This window comes from Cnephaeus nilssonii (genome assembly GCF_951640355.1).
Source record: "Cnephaeus nilssonii genome assembly, chromosome: 9".
In the NCBI taxonomy this organism is placed as follows: domain Eukaryota; kingdom Metazoa; phylum Chordata; class Mammalia; order Chiroptera; family Vespertilionidae; genus Cnephaeus; species Cnephaeus nilssonii.
The window spans coordinates 86,733,693-86,754,155 of NC_137080.1; the positions used below are offsets into that span (position 1 = coordinate 86,733,693).

General features: G+C 49.6%; 1 protein-coding gene across 1 annotated transcript; it reads right to left on the bottom strand.

Annotated features, from left to right (window-relative positions):
• Positions 1 to 680: 680 nt before the first annotated feature.
• APOBEC2 (apolipoprotein B mRNA editing enzyme catalytic subunit 2) lies at positions 681 to 11,491 on the bottom strand (the record flags this gene model as incomplete). The annotated part of the gene is made up of 2 exons (XM_079780031.1): positions 681 to 1,224; positions 11,361 to 11,491. The coding sequence occupies 2 exons, from the start codon at positions 11,489 to 11,491 to the stop codon at positions 681 to 683; spliced, it is 675 nt and encodes a 224-aa protein (XP_079636157.1).
• Between the last annotated feature and the right edge of the window lie 8,972 nt (positions 11,492 to 20,463).

Here is a 20,463-nt window from a genome sequence, read left to right on the forward strand (position 1 = left end):
GCTATATTATCCACATCCCTGCATTCAGCATTTTTTCTGAGTTCTGCTGAGGTCTTTTCAACATTGGAAAAATGTTCTTGCATTATACTTTCACACAGCAAGTAATGGTCTCCCTCAAAGCAGAATCATTTGTTTGAAAACATGAAAGCTGCTCTGGCCAAAAATTGGGGAATTTCAAAGGTATCAAAAATGAGAAAAAAAAATTACCCCCAATAGAATGAAACACATGCTTTAGAGGAAAAAATGGAATGGTAGGATTGCAAATGGAGGTGGGAGCAAGGCATCTACATGACTAATTCTGGATACACGCCGATGGGGGCAATTTAGGGGACTGAAATATATTGTAGGCTGTTTTCCAGTAGTAGGCTCTTACACCATCTAAACCTTGCTACAGAAAGTCATGTCTCTCCAAAGCTTTCAGATTCCTGTCACCCCTACGATTCCATGTTATAAGGGAAAGTAAGTCTGATATAAAAGAGTAGGAGGGAAAAGGATTTAGGGAGAGGAATTTAGAGGAAATAAAAGGAGGCAGGATCTTCTAAAATGTTTTTACAGTCAACCCAAAGCAGAAAAGTCTGTCCCAAGGAAAATCTAACGCCACTGGTTCCACCTGACCTCAAGCCTTCTGCCCAGTTAATGGAGTAATGGCGCCATGACTCACGTGAGGCCGAGCGCAGCGCCTACTTCAGGATGTCGGCCAACTTTTCCTCGTAGTACAGGAAGTTCTCCTGAATGTCCTCCCAGGGCTCAAAGGTCTTGGATTCGCCCTCTTCCTGCTCCACAAAATTCTGCCAGATGTACTCGAAGTCCTGGGGCTTCATGATGCGCAGCCTGCAGCCAGCCTCCTTCAGCTTCTTCAGAGCAGCCTGGATCTCGGGCTCCTCCCACATGAAGAGGCGCCCCACCAGGATGAGCAGGCGCAGGTTCTTGGTCTTGCTAAGGGTTTTGATGATGCGGTCAGCGCAAGCTACGCAGGGGCTGGAGGACACGTACCAGGTGACGTTGTAGCGCAGGGCCGGGTCGAAGGTTGGCACGATCTTGTTGAAGAAGGCTTCCTCCGCGTGGGCAGTTGCATGCTCGTCCTCCAGGTATCCCCGGGATGCCTGCACTTGGCCTCCCTTGTCCTGCACCTCAATCACATAGCAGAGGAAGGTCTTGTTCCGCCCGGAACTGTACTCCACATTCCGGAACTGGAACTTGAAGTAGTTAACAGGCAGCCGCTCCCTGTGGGGTCGAGAAGACAAAGGGACAGGGAAGAAGAGAGAATGATGAGTTCTTTCTAGGGCCAGACCTCCTCAGCATGAGGGACAAAAAGGCATGAAAGCATCCCAAAGGGTTTCTCTAGAGAGGAAGGAGAATTTGGAGTGAGGTGTGCATTCTGGTCACCCCATTAGAAAGGGTCTCCAAACCCAACATTTGCTGTGCACAACACATGCCTGCGTTCTAAGTCATTGTCTCTTTAACCTGGCTCTACATTAGAATCACCTAGAAGGCTCTGCCAGTAATGCCTGGGCCCCACACAAAACCAGTTAAATCAGAACATCTGGGGGGTAGGAAGGAGCAGGCATCAGCATATTAAAAAGCTCTCCAGATGATCCTAATTTGTGGCCACGTTTGAAAAACTGTTCAAATAGTAATTTTACAAAGTAGCAAGCATATACTAGTAAAATTTCTCACCACAGCAAGACAAAGATTTCGCAGAACATTTCATGCTTCATTCCTCCTCTCTGTCATTCATTATATCACATCTTCCCCGTAGAATGGCCTACAGTTTGCAGTGCCAGGCTCTCCTAGTGAATGTTTTTCAGGACTGTCTTTTCCCTCAGGTGAAAGGAAGGTTGTCCTAGAATTTTTATCTTGGAGGCCACACTACCTAAGGGTATCTTGGTATGATTTAGCTTGTAAGATTTGGCCCCTACCCTCCAGATGCTTATAACCTTGCAGCTAGATTCTAGCTAGGCAGGAGAGATGTAAATAAGGCAGCTGCAAACAATAGAAAACTGCTAAAAATGAGTAGGTAGAGTGAAGGACATATGAAGGCTCTTGAAAGTTTAGCCTTGATTCACGAGGCAATAGAGAATCATTACAGGTTCTTGAGTAACAAAAGACACAATAAATCACTTCTCTTGGGCTAAGATCGAGGGTAGTAGCTGTTTTTATCGGTTTAATATTGGATACGGCCTCTACCCAAGGACGATATACAGGCAGTCCTCGGGTTACGTCGTTTCATGGTTATGTCAACATGTCAACATCTCCCATTTGTTTATAAAAAAAAAAAAGTTCCGTTATTTTGACACATGTACATATGTGCTTTATGTTTTTTATTTCTTTACCACAAGTAAAGGTCAGGAATTGTTATCTTTTAATTTTATTATTATTTTTTTTTTTACTGTGTCACTTCATTACCGCTGTGTATGTGCTCCATGTGAGTGATGTAGGTGCTTATGTAGGTGGGTTCCGACTTACGGCGAAAATCGCATTACGTCGCGCCGTAGGAACGGATCTCCGACGTAACCCGAGGACCTACTGTATTAAATGAAATTTTGGAGCAGGGAGGTGGAATAGGAGCTTGCTCCGTCTATTCTGTTTATCTGTTGCAGTACTTCTGGAATGGTGCACAAAAAAAGAAAAGAGAGAAAGACAGTAAAAGTCATGCCCACAGAGGACTGTGGTGGCTTTAAGCAGACAGCGTGAAGCTGGAGAAAGCCTGAAATAGAGACAGCCCTCTGGGTGTCTGAGGAAACCAGACTTGGTGGTGAATATGTCCAGTGGCTTCAAGGGGAGATGGACGACGAGGAAAGGAGAGCAGCAGAAAAAGTGCAGTTTTTAAAAAATACATTTTTATTGGTTTCAGAGAGGAAGGGAAAGGGAGAGAGAGAGAGAGCAACATCAATGATGAGAGAGGATCATTGATTGGCTGCCTCCTGCATGCCCCCTTACTGGGGATTGAGCCCGCAACCCAGGCATGTGACCTCCTGGTTCATAGGTCGACACTCAACCATTGAGCCTCTGCAGCCAGGCTTTGAAAAGTTTGGTAGTAAGAAGAATAAGGGGAGAGAAGTGCAGACAGACTACTAGAGAGGACATCGGAGTTGAAGTTGTTTCTATGTTTATGTGTGGGGGGTGTTTTTCTAAAATAGGGAGATTTGTGCAGGTTTGAAGGCCAAGGAAGCTGTAACAGGAGAGCGTGAAAATGCCAGAGGGAGAGCAGGGGATGAGTAGCACCAGCTGGACAGGTTGAATGTTTTCTTTTTTAAAAATGTCATCTCTGGGGAGCATTTGAGATCTTGCTCCCCAGCAGATGTTGTCAGTTTGGCTCAAATAAACTCATAACAATTCTCAAAATAAAAATAAAAACAAAAATGCAATGTCTCTGGCTGCCCCAGAAGATATCCTGAGGCAACTATTAACTTCGCTGTTGCTTCTCTCCCTGCCTTCTGATTCCCCAGAGAGGCTGCAGGGGAATCCCTGGCATCCCAGGGTGGCTTGTTAGGGGTAAGCAGCAGGTGCCAAAGAGCTGAGTGAACTTGAGCTGTTGCCCTGCAGTGTTCCCTTCCTCCCATCACCAACTTTATTCTCCCCAAGTTTCCATGTCCCTTGCTGGCAAGTTAAGTTTCCACTTCAGAGATGGATGTGTTTGAGGACCCAGCCCCAGGGATTCCTTTGGGTGCTATTCTTAGCTCTCTAAGCCCCCTCTGTCCCTTGCTGGATGTGTTTATTATTTACTTAATGTTCTGGGAGAACGGATGACCTGATGCTGCCCCTCTCCTCTTTCAGCCCCTGCTGGGATTAGCTCTCTCTAATAAACTCACCCCACCAGACCACTCCTGAACTTTTCCGTTGCTAAATGACCCCTTCTCTTCTAGAGTGGCTTTTCCTTTCCAAGAAGCACAGAGCTTACCTTTCTTGCCCAAATCCTTTTTTGCTCTTCAAGGCCTTTTGCCAGACCACCCCACCCCATTACACCCCACCCCAAGTCTAATCCAGAGCCACCTGATGATAGATTCTCAGAAGTCCTCACTTCATGTTGTCAATAAATTCTGCGACTTTAAGCAGAACAACATAGAAACCAATTTTACCATAGGCTAAGTGATATGAACAAGATTTAAGTTCCGATGGCATCTCATCAATGTTATAATGAAACGTTGCTGAAAAAGACATGGTTATTGGAGGACTGCTGTATTCATGACTTGTGATTGGCTTGGGGGCTTCAGCAATGGCTGTCAGTGGTTCCTCGGGTTTCCTTCTGGAACCCCCAGAAGTATTGCGCCAACTTGGCCCAGTACAGCCCAAGGACGAGAGTATGAATTTGGCCCAGCGTGCAATTGCCAGTTGGCCCAATGGTCTGAGACTGCTGCTTTCTCAGCCTCTCTTAAGCACTGGTGTTTTTCCCTCTTCCTTCCCTGGGCAAGGGGAGAGGACGGAGAGAAATGTGAAACCCAAGGGAGAGGAGGAAAGTTCACTTCTATAAATAACATTTTCCAACCCCTCTGGCCAGCAGCCTCATGGTCTACCCTGCCCCTCAGCAGAGACAATAGAAAGACAAAGTAGATGCCTTAGGGAAGGAAGTGCTTTCAAGGGGCAAAGGATAGTCAGGGAAGGTCTTGGCTCCCAGCCTTTCTTTGGGCTTCCTCAGAGACTGGGTTTGCTTGGCTTCTCCTTTTTGGTCTTCTGGAAGGAGCATAAAGATTAAGTGATGTTCTTTGGGAATTCCCACAGACTGAAAGAGCTGGGCCCTTTAGGGACACCAGGGCGACAGTTGGTAGAGCTCTGAAACTTCCCCAGGGAGCTAAGACAACATGGTTATCTTGGGTGACATTACAGAATCACAAAATAAGCCAACACTATTATGCCCACTGGTAGAAGTGGGAAACAGTGACACTTCTTAAATTATCACAAACATTTTTTTCTAAGTAGTATGACATGCCTGTGGACCACATTTACTTATACTCTGAACCCCAGCAGATATGTTACTGCTAAAGTGGGGTGTGTGTGTGTGTGTGTGTGTGTGTGTGTGTGTGTGTGTGTTGTGTGTGTGTGTGTGTTGGAGTGGTGGTCAGGAGAGAGATGCAGATGGTAGAATTTTTTACCTGGGCTCACTTGCTTCTTCAGGCACAGAGACCAACAGCATTATTTCCACCCCCAGCCTCTTTAAGTACCACTTTCTCATACTTTCTGCAGTCAAGGCCATTCACACTTCATCTGCTTAGACCCAGGCTACTGGACTGGGCATTGCAATTCTCTAGGCCAGAAACTGAGACTCCAGATATCTAGAAAAAATTGGGATGATGGTCTGCTCGGTGGAGGGGAAGGGATGTGAGTAAATGTGTGTATATATACATATGTGTGCTTGTATACATACTAGAGGCCCAGTGCATGATTGAATCATGCACGTGTAGGGTCCCCTACACGCTTTCCCTTTTGATCACGGGGAGCTGGGTGCCTGTCTGCTGGTTGACCAGGCGCCGGAGGCTTCTGAAAGGCCTGCTGCCTGAGTGGACAGGCACTCAGCTCCCCTGCTTTTGATGGTCCACGCTGCGGGACGTCAGCTCGCTGCCCCAGAGGCCCCTTCTGTGCCGCAGCACAGCCATGGTGCAGACGCTGAGCTCGTGCCGCTGCTGGCGATGCAGCTCAACGTCCCACCGGCCCAATCAGCTACCCCGGCCACCCGGAGTCCTGCCCGCCCCCCGCGCCTCCTGGCCAATCATGGGCATAGCGAAGGTACGGTCAATTTGCATATTTGTCTATTATTAGATAGGATATATACACATATATGTATGTATATACACATATATGTATATGTATATATACTAATATATGTATACACATCCTATATAATAAAGAGGTAATATGCAAATTGACCCTCACACCCTCGTGTCACAAGATGGCCATCCCATGCCATCACAAGATGGCCACCCCCATGTTGTCACAAGATGGCTGCCACAAGATGGCCACCCCCACATTGTCACAAGATTTCTGGCAGGGGAGGGCAGTTGGGGGCGACCAGGCCTGCAGGGGAGGACATTTGGGGGGGACCAGGCCTGCAGGGGAGGGCAGTTGGGGGTGATTGGGCCAACAGGGGAGCAGTTAGGTGTCAATCAGGCTGGCAGGGGAGTGGTTAGGGGGCTATCAGGCTGGCAGACAGAGTGGTTAGGGGCAATCAGGCAGCCAGGCAGGCAAGTGGTTAGGAGCCAGCAGTCCCAGATTGTGAGAGGGATGTCCAACTGCCAGTTTAGGCCTGATAAACTGGCAGTCGGACATCCTCTGAGGGGTCCCAGATTGGAGAGGGTGCAGGCTGGGCTGAGGGACAACCTTCCCCACCTCCGGTGCACGAATTTTTAGACCGGATGTCTTCTGGACAACCTTCCAGAATAAGTCCCGGTGGTGGGGGCCGAGCCCCTTGCACGAATTTTGTGCATTGGGCCTCTAGTGTGTGTGTGTGTGTGTGTGTGTGTGTGTGTGTGTGTGTATCCCCATGTTCACATTTAAAAACATTTGTGTTTCCTAAACAAAAATCTATACAGTGAAAAGCAACCTGGAGGGCAGTAGATGCTGGTCTGAGATTAAATATTTGCTCCAAGATTATCCATGGAGTGGAAAGTCCACTCACTGGTAACTGAGTGTTGACTCATTTCATCTTTCTTTCACTAGACCTGCTCAAAAGAGGCAGAATTGCCAGTTTCAGGTTCCTTTTCCATTTTCAGACAACTTTCAAAGTGAATGCTAAAGTGGGCCTCAACTGAAGGAGGAGCAGGGAGAAGCTGAGAGTTGGAACAGACTGACTTCCTAGCACTGAGAAGGGGTGTGGTGGGCTGCCTGCTCCTGATCGGCAGTTCTGGATAGGATTCTGACCAAGGCAGGCCCTGAGTCCACCCCTTTTCCCTGAGCAGCACCATCTTTACACTGAGCCTTTACACTGAGCTCTGACCTTCCACTGTCCCTCATTGGAGAGGAGATCAGGGTGGTCAGAGTCAGTGCTGTCTTCTATTCTTTTTTAAAAAAATGTATTTTTATTGATTTCAGAGATGAAGGGAGAGGGAGAGAGAGATAGAAACATCAGTGATGAAAGATAATCATTGATTGGCTGCCTCCTGCATGCCCCCTTACTGGGGATTGAGCCTACAACCCAGGCATGTGCCCTAACCAGGAATCAAATGGTGACCTCCTGGTTCATAGGTCTATACTGAACCACTGAGCCATACCATCCTGTCTTCTATTCTTTATGGACCAAGCCTTCTCATCATGCTCCAGAGTCCAGGTAAGGGGTGAGGGGCTTGTGGCATTAACAATGGTATGAAGGCCCCTCACTCCTTGCCTGTCCCTTTCCTCTGAACCCTGCCTTGTCCCACGGCCAGAGTAAACTACTGGAAGGTAAAGCAGTGTTCAGAAGGGAAATCATTGCATGTGCCATTCATCTCTGTTCCATAATAACCCCTCTAATAGCAGGTTCAGCTTCATGCAAAATCATACACAAATAACTAGAGGCAAAGACAGACAAACAGGTGCTGCCAGGCTAAGCCACAGTCAGTCACCCATCACTGGATGGAGAGAGGAACACAACCAATCCTGGTGGCCCAGTGCTTCCCTAGAGCATGCTGAATCCAGAGGCAGCCAGGCACCAGTGAAATCCTCTCTGGGCCTACCACTGATGGATCTTCATATATCCTGAATTTCTCTCCTTGAGAAGTTTCCCTGCAATTAATCCCCTATCCCAGTGATCTGCAAACTCATTAGTCAACAGAGCCAAATATCAACAGTACAACGATTGAAATTTCTTTTGAGAGCCAAATTTTTTAAACTTAAACTATATAGGTAGGTACATTGTTATTAACTTAATTAGGGTACTCCTAAGCTGGCCTTTGCTAAAAACTCAAGGGGCCAAAGAGCCGCATGTGGCTCACAAGCCACAGTTTGCCAACCACTGCCCTATCCCAATGCCTGGCAGAGAGCCCAACACACAATAGGTGCTCCTCATTGGTTCACTCTTCTATTCAAAAACAAGTATTTATTACCTATTAGGAGCTGGGTACTATTCTTGGTGCTAGGGACAAAGCAGTTACCAGTAAAAGGCAACATCCCTATCCTTACAGAAGTTAAATAGTAGTAGAGGAAATGGGCAGCAAATAAATGATTCCTAGTCAACAAATATTTGTTGACTATAAAAGACTCCTCTTTATGGTTTTTTTATAGACACAAGTGTGATTTGGAGTCGGACAATCCTGGGGTGCACGCCCTGCTCCATTCACTAGCTTTCGGCAAATTACTCATCCCTCTGAGGCTTGGTTTCCTCATCTGAAAGATAGGTTGAGTAACTGAACCCCTCACATTTTGAACAACTGCTGCCGCTCAAGAAATTAGACCTAGCATTGATGGATGGGGCCTTTTTATGGCCTCAATTCTTATCTTTCAGAGCCCATCTTTAGCACTACCAGCCTCAGCCCTTCTCTACTCTTCCTCTCACTTTCAGTGGTGTGCTAGCTTAGCACCCAGCAAACTGAAAGTGAAAAGACCCTCATTTCTAACTTTGCTGACTTCTGTAAATACTTGCATTACTGCGATTTCAAGAAATTGGAGTTGGGAAGAGAAATGGCACAGTCGACTCTCAGCCAATGTGAGCTGGCAGGGGCCCACCACTACAGCTTTAGACCCCCTTCTAACACTTTCCTTCATGTTATTGATAACTAGAGGCCCAGTGCATGAATTTGTGCACCAGTGGTGTCCCTTGGCCTGGCCTGCGGGATTGGGTCGAAATTGGCTCTCCGACATCCCCCGAGGGGTCCTGGATTGTGAGAGGGCACAGGCCAGGCTGAAGGACCCCACTGGTGCATGATCAGGGCCGGGGAGGGATGCAGGAGTTTGGCCAGCCAGGGAGGGACTACGGGAGGGCTCCAGGGTGTGTCCGGCCTGTCTTGCTCAGTCCTGATAGGCCGGACCCCAGCAGCAAGCTAAACTACCAGTTGGACCATCTGCCCCCTGGTGGTCAGTGTATGTCATAGCAACTGGTCTACCAGTTGACTGTCTGCCCCCTGGTGGTCAGTGCACATTATAGCAAGCGGTTGAGAAGCCTTAGCATATCATTAGCACATCATGCTTTTATTGGTTGCACAGCCAACTGGTCGACTAGACACTTAGCATATTAGGCTTTTGTTATATAGGATGGTCTTATGTCTGCTTCTATCCTGAGTGCCCTCTTCAAACCAGTATCATGACAAGCAGGATATCTCTTTCTATTCCTATCCAATACTCCTTTTTCACCTCTGTTTGCTGAAAAGCCACCTGCTCTCTGCTAGTTTTTGATCCTTCTAAGGAGCAGTATGGTCAGACCCACCCCTGTGGGAGTCTAGGCTAGGAGAGGACCTGCTTGGGACTCCTTTGACTCTAGGGCATCTGGAGAAGGAAGGAGAGGAAAGTCACTCCCTCATCCTGTCCCTGCATAGACACAGCCGAACCTCTGGGCTATTTTAAGCTGCCTGTTTACCCCCGGGGCCCAGGAGACAGCTCTCCACAGCTGTCACTTGTGGCCAGGAAACACTCAGGGCTCCACCTCCCCTCTGAGCTGCCCAGAAAGCTGCCTGACCTGTGACCCTTTTTCTGAGCCATGGGTCAGGGAAAGCCTCTGAACCACGCTGCCCTGCAGATGGAGACAGGTGGAGCTCTGCTTGGTAAACCTGGGAACCAGAATGAATAAGACAACAGTGGAAAGGTCACTTGGCTGGAGTCAGACGACCTGCCACTTACTGGTTCTGAGGTCCTGGACAAGTCACTCAATCTCCCTCACTCAGTTTCCCCGTCTGAGAGTGGCAATACTATAGCTCCCTCTCCTAGTACTGTGCTGAGGGTTGAATGAGCTCATGCATGTGAACGTTTGCCATGCTTATAAAGACCTGGACTGATGTAAGTTACGTGAGAGGACTTAACCCTTTAGGACCCACCACCCTGGGACTCCAAAGCCTGTTTAACTCAACAAACACAGTCTGATTCTGTTCAGAGCCTACCCTGTCCCTGTGTGGGGAGATCACAGCCTGCACAGAGTGGGCGCATGTGTGCTTGTCTGCATGACCCGGACAGTGTGCACCAGCATGCTAGGGGGCAGAAAAAGGGTTTCCTTCCATAGCGAGCTCCTGGAACCGAGGACTCTGCTGGCCCGCGCCTCTCGGCGGCCCCTATGTCTATATTCATCTGTGCCCGTTGCTTTTTTAATCCTTGGCTGAGGGCAGCTTTGGTTGGGCATGGGCGAATGCTCTACCCTGAACTCCTGCCTCCGGAATTAGGATGCATTTCCCTCAGGTTCGCTTAGAAATTGGAAAATACCTGAGCTGGAAGGGAGCTTGGAAATCAGCTAGCGTAACTTGCTCATGTTACTAATGAAAAAACGGAGGCAGGACTGGAAAGCCACTTGCCAAGCTGAAGGTGGCAGGTCACATTGCCACCCAGGGATCCTTCTGCCCCTTGAAGGCGCCACGCCTCCACCCTTAGTGCGACCACTCCTCTGCCTGTGGGCACTGCTGGACCCCAGGGGAGGAAACCTTGGCTCAGGAGGAAATGTGACCCTACGTGTCCCCCTCTTACTCTTTGCTTAGAAGCTTAGCAGGGTCTTCTCTTAAAGGGACACAGAGGGAGGAGGAGGAAGACCACTTGGTGCTATTCCTAGAGACGCACTATGTCGACAAGACAGAAGGACCCTGTAAGCAGCCCCTCCGTGGGGCCTCCTCACCCTTCGCTCTGGGTCCTGGTTCCTCCGGGCTGGGCTGTGGCTACAGGGGTGGGATCCCTCCTCTGTCCAGAAGCTCCTGGCCTAGGCTGTGTTATCTGTGCTGTGACCTGTTTCCTTGGGGGTGAAGGTGGACAGCCCCTGGGGAAACTCAGAAAAGACTGAACAAGGACAAAACTGCTTCTCACTCAGGCCTGGGGAAGGATGATCCTGTTTTAGGATCTTCTCCTCCTGAGGGAGGCTCTAAAGGGAAGAGGGAGACATGCAGATAGAGGAGAGGCCCACTCGGAAGCAGAGAGAAGGGAGGGAGGAGGCCCTATGACTGGGGCCACATTTAAATGTGCCAGTGTCCTTACCAGGTTCCCTGGGACTGAACAGAGAGGCAGGTGAAGTCCCAAGACCAGGAGGCCTCAGCGGTGGTTGCACTGCCTCTAAGGAAATCCTCCTACCTCCCCTGACTAGAGGGTCCCTGGTGTCACCCCAAGAAGCCAAGCGAGATTGCTGCTGTGTCCCCAGCAGCCCCTACCTTGCACACCTGCGCACTCTTACAGTTTGACCCTGACCCCTGCTGTTACTGTCCCAAATCCCCCAGCCTGTCCCCAGCCCGTGCTCCTCTAGGGAGGAGGACCCAGGCCACACCAGCTCTCACCCTGTGACGATCTCAAAGGGGGGCAGCTGGATCAGCTCCTTCAGCTTCTCGGGGTCGTCCAGGTTCTCCAGATCCTCGCCATTCTGGGAGGCAGGTGCAGACGCCTCGGCGGCCTCTTCTTTCTGTGCCATGGCGGCGCTGTGGCTGGGGAGTCACTGAGAGAGAGGAGAGGAGGCAGTCTGGGCCAGGGCCTGGCAGCAAAGTCCCAAGCAGCTGTCAGCAGCTAAATCTGCTGGGATGATAGGCAGAGGACTGGGCAGGCCAGCTGAGTGTGCTCACCCTGCTACAGCTACAGGCTTTATAAGCAGAGGCCACCTGCCCCTCCCCCAGGCCCTCTCCTATCTTTTTTTAATTGAGTGACAGAGGGCGCCAGGATGGGGAGGAATGGAAAATCTGGCCATGAGTATCCCCTATTTATCAGTAGGCAAAGACAGGAAGCTGGCAGGTGGGGATGGCTTCACCTACTCTCTCTCCCCTCCCTGTCTGTCTGGCGTATGTATTCATATACAACCCCTCTGGTAAATACCATACGGTTGTCTGTGTCTATAAGATTTTTCTTGTGTGTTCTTTCTTTCTTTCTTTTGTTGCTTTGTTTTATATTCCACATGAGTGAAATCATATGGTTCTTGTCCTTTTCTGTCTGACTTATTTCACTTAGCACAATAGTCTCAAGATCCATCCATATTATTGCAATTGTCGGTATTTTATCTTTTCTTATGGCTGAGTAGTATTCCATTGTATGTATGTACCACATCCTCTTCATCCAGTCACCTACTGGAGGACATTTAGGTTGTTCCCATATTTTGACCCCTGACAATAATGATGTAATGAACATAGGGGTACATATATCCTTATGGATAAACTAGAGGCCCGGTAAGATAGGGCCTAAACAGGCAGGCGGACATCCCTCTTCCAATCCAGGACTGCTGGCTCCCAACTGCTCGCCTGCCTGCCTTCCTGATTGCCCCTAACCGCTTCTGCCTGCCAGCCTGATCACCCCCTAACCACTCCCCTGCCAGCCTGATTGATGCCTAACTACTCCCCTACCAGCCTGATTGCCCCTAACTGCCCTCCCTTACAGGCCTGGTCCCCCCCAACTGCTCTCCCCTGCAGGCCTGGTTCCCCCCAACTGCTCTCCCCTGCAGGCCTGGGTACCCCCCAACTGCCCTTTCCTGCAGGCCTGGTCGCCCCCAACTTCCCTCCTCTGCCGACCTGGTCACCCCCAACTGCCCTCCCTTGCAGGCCTGGTCCCTCCCAACTTCCCTCCCCTGCTGGCCATCTTGTGGTGGCCATCTTGTGTCCACATGGGGGCAGCCATCTTTGACCACATGGGGGTGGCCATCTTGTGTGTTGGAGTGATGGTCAATTTGCATATTACTCTTTTATTAGATAGGACTAGAGGCCCGATGCACAAAATTTGTGCAAGAGTAGGCCCTCACAGCTCTAGCTGCTCCAGTCCCCACAGCCCAGGCTTTGTCTGGAAGATCATCCAGACGGTCGTTCCGCTGTTCGGCCATTCAGTCAATTTGATTATTATAGATGTTTTCAAATTTTTCTGGTAGGTACTCAGAAGAGGCATTACTAGTGATATGGTAGCTCTACTCGTAATGTTTTGAGGAAACCCCATACTATTTTCAATAGTAGCTGTATCAATTTACATTCCCACCAGCAGTGTATGAGGATTCCCTTTTCTCCACATCTTCTCCAACACTTACTGTTTCTTGTCTTATTGATAACAGCCATTCTGAAAGGTGTAAGGTGGTATTTCATTGTGGTTTTGATTTGCATTTCCCTTATAGCTAGTGGAGTTGAGTATCTTTTCATATGTCTGTTGCCCATTTGTATGTATTCTTGGGAAAAGTGTCTAATCAGGTTCTCTGCCTATTTTTAATTGAATTGGTTGGTTTTTTTGTTATTGTTGTTGAGTTTATGAGTTCTTTCTATAATTTGGATATTAGCCCCTTATCAGAAGTATCATTTGCAAATATCTTTTCCCATTCCGTTGGATGCCTTTTTGTTTGTTGATGGTTTCTTTTGCTTTGCAGAAAGTTTTTAGTTTGATATAGTTCCATTCATTTATTTTTGCTTTTACTTCCCTTGTCTTTGGGGTCAAATTCATAAACCCTCCCTGAGACCAAGATCTATAAATTGAGTACCTATGTCTTCTCCTATGTATTTTATTAAAACCCAGGATTTTTACTCCAGGGGCCAAACATTAACCACAATGCTATGTTTCCTCTCAGTCAGTTCTTTATTCACGTAACAAATATTTATTGAGCATAGACGATGTGCCAGGAGCTGTTTCAGATACCAGGGCTATAGTAAAGAACAAAAACTAAAACCCTGCTCTCACAGAGATTGATGGGGTTGGACAATAAACATGATAAGTAATACATATGATCTATTTGGCGAGCTAAGTGCTAAGGAAGAAAGTAGGGAAGGGGGACTGAGTGACAAGGGAGGGTGTTCCATTCTTATAGGATGGCCAGGGAAGGACTTTGAAAAGGAGAGAATTGAGAAAAGACCTGAAGGAGGTGAGGGAAAAAGTAATATGAATATCTAAGGGGCAAGTGTTTCAAGGAGGAGAAGAGCAGGTGCAAAGGCCTTCAGGTGGGCACAAGCCAGAACACCTGTGTGTTTGGAGAGTCCTAGGAGATGAGGCCAGAGAGATAATTAAGGGCTAAATAGGCTGGGGCCTTCTGGGCTGTTTTTCTCTGAGTGAGATGGGGAGCCACTGTCTTTGAACAGATGAGATGCATAATCTGACTTATGTTTCTTACAGAATCGCTCAGGCTGCTTGGTTGAGAATAGACCAAAAGCGGGAAAGAGCAGAAGCAGAGGGACCAGTCATAAGCCTATTGAAACTAATGAGAGATGGGGCCCCTCGAGAAATCCCTGAGCTGGCACAGTGTCGGAAGATGGATGGATGTTTTTTGCAGTGTTCACGACAGGTCCTTAGCAGGTGCCACAGGTTTTCATGTTTAGAACAGTACAAAAATTCTAGAACACTCTCAGGGCAATGGAAGGGTGGGGAACTGGGCTGAACACAGCTCCCAATAGGTTTGGCTGGTGGAGATAAGAAGGTGGGGGACCCTGTCCACGGTCTGACTAGATAATAGGTGTCAGGGTGGTTCGGAGGATTTGGGGCTCTCTTCTCCAAGAGAGCGCTGAGCAGCATGGTGCCCAAAGGTGCCCAGGTAGCTTTGTTTGCCTGGGATAGTCATGGTTTATACCTGTTGTCCAGGCGTAATCCCTACTAGTGTGCCTTTCACTCCCAAATTGGCCCCATGTAGACCAAAAACTATATGGTCACCCTACGTATTGGGTTTATTACTAAAGCATTCTTATCCAGAGATTAATTTTTTCAGGCATTTTTCCAGGGGTAAAAGCATGAGATAGTAATAGGAGTGCCTGTGTCCACAAAGGAAAGGAAGTGCTAGCTGATAAACAGCAAGCACACATTATTATTATTACCATCACACAAGCACACAGCATTGAAATGCAAAGATTGACCTCATTCTTCCATCTGATCCACATTTACTGAGGGCCAGGCACTGTTGTAAATACCAGGAACACAGAGACGAACACGGCGCTCCCAGTCTCTGTAACCTTTGGGCACCATCAGGCAGTGCGTTGTGCATTATCTCACTTAGTCCTCTCACCCTTCTTACACAGCGTGAATCATGGGTCTTGTTTTGGGAGTTAGGGACCTGCGGCTCAGAAAGGTGAAGGGATTTGTGCAAGATTACACGAGGTAAGTCCAGTCTTCTGAGCCCAGGTTCCTATTTCCAGGGCTGCACCCAGCTAGCTCTGGGGAATACATCTCCATACCGTTATCAACATCGCAGCTACAGTGATGTGCTTGGATCAAGGGAGGAAGAGTCCTTTCGGTTCCGCTTCCCCCTGACTTCTTCCCTGAGGACAGGTTCTTATATTTTGGCTGTCATGTGTAACCCTCAATTGGGAGGGGAAAAAAATCCACATTTAATCCCCATCTCAGCCCTTGATTCACTGTGTGGTTTTGGCCAAATCACTTAGCACCTCTGGGCCTTGGTGTTCATACCTTTCTTTTCCAGGAAGGTCAAAGGGCGGGAAATGAGGAGAGGGCTGGCTCCCAAGCACCGCAGGGCGGAGACGAACAGTGTGGTGCAAATGTTCTGACCGAGTGATGTTGGGAGGTGCAGAGGTGGTCCCAGGCTCATCCCCTCTGAAGTGGTGACTCCTCACTTCCGCCACCCATACACTGTTTTTCCTTTGACACTTGAGTGAGCTCCCCAGACCTTTCCCTGGACTGATGACTGACAGCTTCCTTTTTCCACTGCTCCTTTCCAGCCGCCCCCTGACACCCCTCCCCCCCACCCCCCAGCTCTGGAGGCCCTGGACAGCTCTGGCTATTTATGGCACCTCCTGGGGGCCTGGATTCCTGGCTGGTCCTTAGCTCTTCTTTCCAAGTCAGAACAGCTTCCCCTGTGGCCCCAGAATGCGGCAGCTAATCTGGGGATCAGATGCCAGGAGCCTGACTCCTCCTCCTGCAGCTGCCACTACACTGTTTTTAGGGCAGGCATTCCCACCCCCATGTTAGCACCACTGAGTAAGTTTCTATCAATATGACCCTCTTGCAAGGAGGACACTGGGAAGTACGGCTTCTACTTTAAGATCAGACCAGGAGTCAGTGGGACGCTGGGATTTGAACCCAGCTCTGTCAGCCTCCAAGTCCCATGCTTTTCCCACTGTGTTATCCTGCCTGGAATTCAGTTTAGTGAGAGCGGACACTAGCACAGCCCCGACTGGGGCCTGACACTGGTCTACACAGGTCCCGTAAATGAACTCCTCACAAGAATGTGGGGTAGGTAGTAGTATTATCCTCATTGTTTTGGTGAGAAAATTGAGACCAGAGAGGTTAAGTGACTTGCCCAAGGTCACGTAGCTAGTGAGAGCTCTGTGCTCCCATACACATGCTCTTAACCCCTTTATTCAGTCCCTACTGCTGCCAGGACTTGGGAGGTCAGGCTCTGAGGGAGGAGGGGCACGAGGGGGACAGGGGGAGAAGGGGTTCTCAGGGAGACTGGGCTCTGGAAGCACTTGGTATATGTGTGTAGGGGGATAGGCATAGAGACAGGCAGCTGGTAAGTGGGGGTGGAAACCAAAAGGGGACTCTCCCAGTCTGCCCCTGTGGGCCCCGGCCGCTCTCCAGGCGGCAGAGGCTGGAAGGAGCTGGGTTAGGCCCAGAGGAAGCCACAGCTTGCCTCTCCTGGTCCCATTTCCCATGGTCGTTTCAGGAAACATTTGGAGGAGCTAGGAGGTGGCAGAGGAGGAGGGAACAGGGCCAGGCTCAGCCACTCCTTGGGTCTCGGCTGGATGCCGAGCTGCCCTCATGAGGAAGGGAGTAGAGAGGCCAGGAGGCGGTGGTGGAAAATAGCAGCCTCACAGGGGAAGGTTTAAATTCTCACTCGGTGCAACAAGACACCAGAGCAGGTTGATGGAGTGGGTGCTTTATGTGCAGGAACAGCTGGAACCCCAACAGCGCGTTGCCCCAGAGACCCAGCTCGAGAGTGCCAGCCCCTCGGTCACTACTGAGACGAGGTACACAAACAACAGGCTGGACACCCCCTGCCGGACGGGAGCCTGCCCCTCTAGCAACCGCTCTGTTGACATAAACATGGGGATGTCCAGAGCTTTGGCTGGGTAGGCGGAGGGGGCCAAGGGTCTCCCTGAGTCTGCGGTTGGGATCACAGGAGAGGCCAGGATTTTCATTGTCCTCCTATGCAGGACACAACGCTTGGCTTGCCATGCAGGACACATTGCTGTGAACCAAATGGTGACACCCAGGACTTTAGTCCTGGTCACCTCGGTCCTCCATTCCAGTGGCCGCTCCCAGCACGGCCCAGCTCCCTTCGCGGTGTCTTTGAAGAAAGTATTCTGATAAGAATCACACACATTATGGTGACTAATGCTCTTTCCTCTTTGAAGGGGTGTGTGCAGGGTCAAAGAACCTACTGGGAAAAATGAGAAACTTAACAACCTTTGAGAGAGGAATTTCTGCCCATAACAATGTGTTGGAGTTGGTGCAGGTGGAGGGGAGAGGGTTTTTCTGTGTTCCCTGAGCAGATCACTTCTGGGGGTGCTGGGGACCTCGGACATATTGACACTGGATGGACGAATGAAGCTGAGTAGACCCACTGGCGCTCCTGGTGTGACAGAGGGCTTTTCCGGGCCTGCAGGCTGGAAGAGGGGCCCACGTGTGTGAAGGGTCACTGGGAGCAGAAGGGGAAGGGGCCTCTGGGGACTCCTGAAGACGAAAGAGGGAGTCCAGATCCGGGGTGTCCCTCCAAAGCCAGGCTGTGTTTGGAAGGGTAACTGTGAGCCACTATGGAGGGTCAGCAGTAAAGCCTTAGAACCAAAGGGTCCTGTGCTTGCTGTCTGGAACTACAAGAAAGGGGAACTCTGGGAAGACTGACCTGGGGCTTGGGATGCAGGGGAACCTTAGGACAGTGGTCAGCAAACTCCGGTTCGCGAGGCACATGCGGCTCGCGAGACACGGTTTGCCGCCCTGTTGACTAATGAGTTTGCCGACCACTGCTAGACTAAATGTTACCGTGTAGTTGGAAGCTGTGAGGATTAGGCAATTGTGGCAAATTGTGTGCAAAGAGGTAAAGGGTAGTATATGACAGTGGTCGGCAAACTCATTAGTCAACAGAGTGGCAAACCGCGGCTCGCGAGCCACAGTTTGCCGACCACTGCCCTAGGAGATAGAATGGCTGGTCACCACCACAAAGGAAGACAGACTTGGGAGCCCTGGCCCGGGCCTAACAGCACAAAGTGGGGCCTCACTGTCTACCACAGCATCCCCTCTACCTGCCCACAGGCAGGAGAGGCCAGGGCTGCACAGAGAAAACACTTCCTGCCCTCTGCCCACTCTCAGCTCCCCGACCTTTGTCTGTGCACATTACCCTACCAGTCTGCCCTCCTCACCTCACCTCTGGGCATCTCCATTCTGCAGACACTGGCAAAGGGAGGAAGAATGAAGGGCTCAGGGGAGGAAAGGAGGAACTAGAATATACTAGAAGGGGACAGTCTGCCCCTATTTTACCTGGTGCCACTCCCCCACCTTCCAGACGTTGGGTGGGACAGCTGCACATGGGAGAAGAGTCTCCCCCACCCTCTTCGGACACCATGTGTCCACTCAGAGGCAAACAGAAAAACACTGCCCAAGGACAGAGCACCCACATGATTGGGGTGGTGGAATCCTGGGACACATCTGGCAAGGACTGAAGGCAGCTCTGACCCTATTTAAGCACAGCTCTAGGTAACAAGAGAGGAGGGCTGAGGGCAGTGTGTTCCAGGTCAGGTTCAGGATGGGAGGTGGGTAGAGCAAGAGGCCCAGGCGGCTGGGAAACTGGGGAATAGAGGCTCCCACCCAGGAACCCAGGAGCTGGTGCAGACGAGGGTTTTAAGGATGACTTTGGGGTCAGAGGATGAGAGTTTGGGGTTGGGATCCTGCCCTTCCAGCTTTTTTGCACAAAGCCAGGAAGCCCTTTAGTTTGGCTCATGCCATGTCAGATAGTAAGGCCATCCCAGAGCTTGGGACACTGCCCAAATCAAGCTTCCTTCTAGGGCCAAGTCCCTGAAACTAGAATCCAGCCCCCTGAATTTGTGGCATGAGCTCACCCTGGAGAGGTCAAAGTCACGCGGTAGGCATGGTACATCTTCCTGAGGGTCAGTTTAACTTCTAGACTTAATTGGTACCACGAATAAACTTGGTAGCACATATTTGTAATGCTTACATGAGATGATGATGATAATAATAATGACAAATACTTGTAAGGTGTCACTTGTCTAAGCTCATACAGCGATAGTGGAGGCAGGATAAGAGCCTACTCAGTGTGGCTCCCAAACCATCCTCAGTCAATCTTTATAGATTACCCTTATAAATTTAAAACAGTTACATGTATAACTGGAGTTACACATTCAACTACAACAGCTTTAAAAATGTGATTGAGGCAAAGACACAGTCCACACAAACGTGTAAGATAAGGGGCCAGGGATTTTGTGTGTCTGGCACTGGTCAGGCCAGTCCACAGACCTGAGGGGCAGGCACTTTCTCTCCTGGCTTGGGGGAAGTTTGGGAGTACTGTTGGGTCTTGAAGCAGGATGGGTCTCCAATTGTCTCGTGACTCAGAACCGTGTGTGCTTTTTAAATGGGTGGCCTCTGAGGTTCCCCTCCTAGAACAGCTAACGTTTGTTAAGCACTTCCTCTGTGCCAGACACCTTTCTACTCATTATCTCATTTATTTTTCCCAACAATTCTAGGAGGTTCCCATTTTACAGATGAGGAGAATAAAGCACAGGCAGTGAAGGTGACCAGTTAGTAAATGACAGTCAGTATCCAAACCCCGGTCTGTTGGTCTCCGGGGTCAGAACTACAAACCACCCTATGGCCCTCATTCCCCACGATGATCTGAGTCTGTGGGTCTGGAGTCCAGGCCTTGAACAAGTGACTTAGGAGGTCCCTGGCCACTTTGAGAAGCAATGCCCTGTGGCAGCTGTTCTCAATCTGGCTGCACATTAGGACCACCTGAGAAGTTTCAAAAACTATTAGTGCCAGCCCTTCCCCAAAGAGAGGCTATTTGGTCCAGAGTTGGGTACAGATTGATGGGGTGCAGGTAAGCATTTTCTTTTAATGGGAGTGTCTTCATTTAATCAATCAATCAATCAATCAATCAACCAACCAACAAATAGTCAATCAACAAAGATGTATGACCACCTGCTCTGTTGTGCCCTGTGTTGCCTTGGGGCTGAAGATACAAAGATGGGGTGGGGGTAGGAACACTGTGTGTGCCCTCCAGGAGTGCAGGTGACCAATCTGCCCGCTGGGCAGAGCATGTCCAATGTGTGGAGGTGGGAGGGTGCAGACTCTTTCTCTCCTGTTCTCCCTTGGTGAGCTCCAGAAAGAGCCAGACTCCCCAGATGATGATGTCCTGACTTCTCCCGCTAGGGAGCCTTGGCCCCCACCTGAGAAGATGTAGTTACCCAGGTGACAGAAACACAGGTTGTCAAAGAAAACAGGGCCCCAAGACACCCTCCATGTCGGAGCTCTCAAATG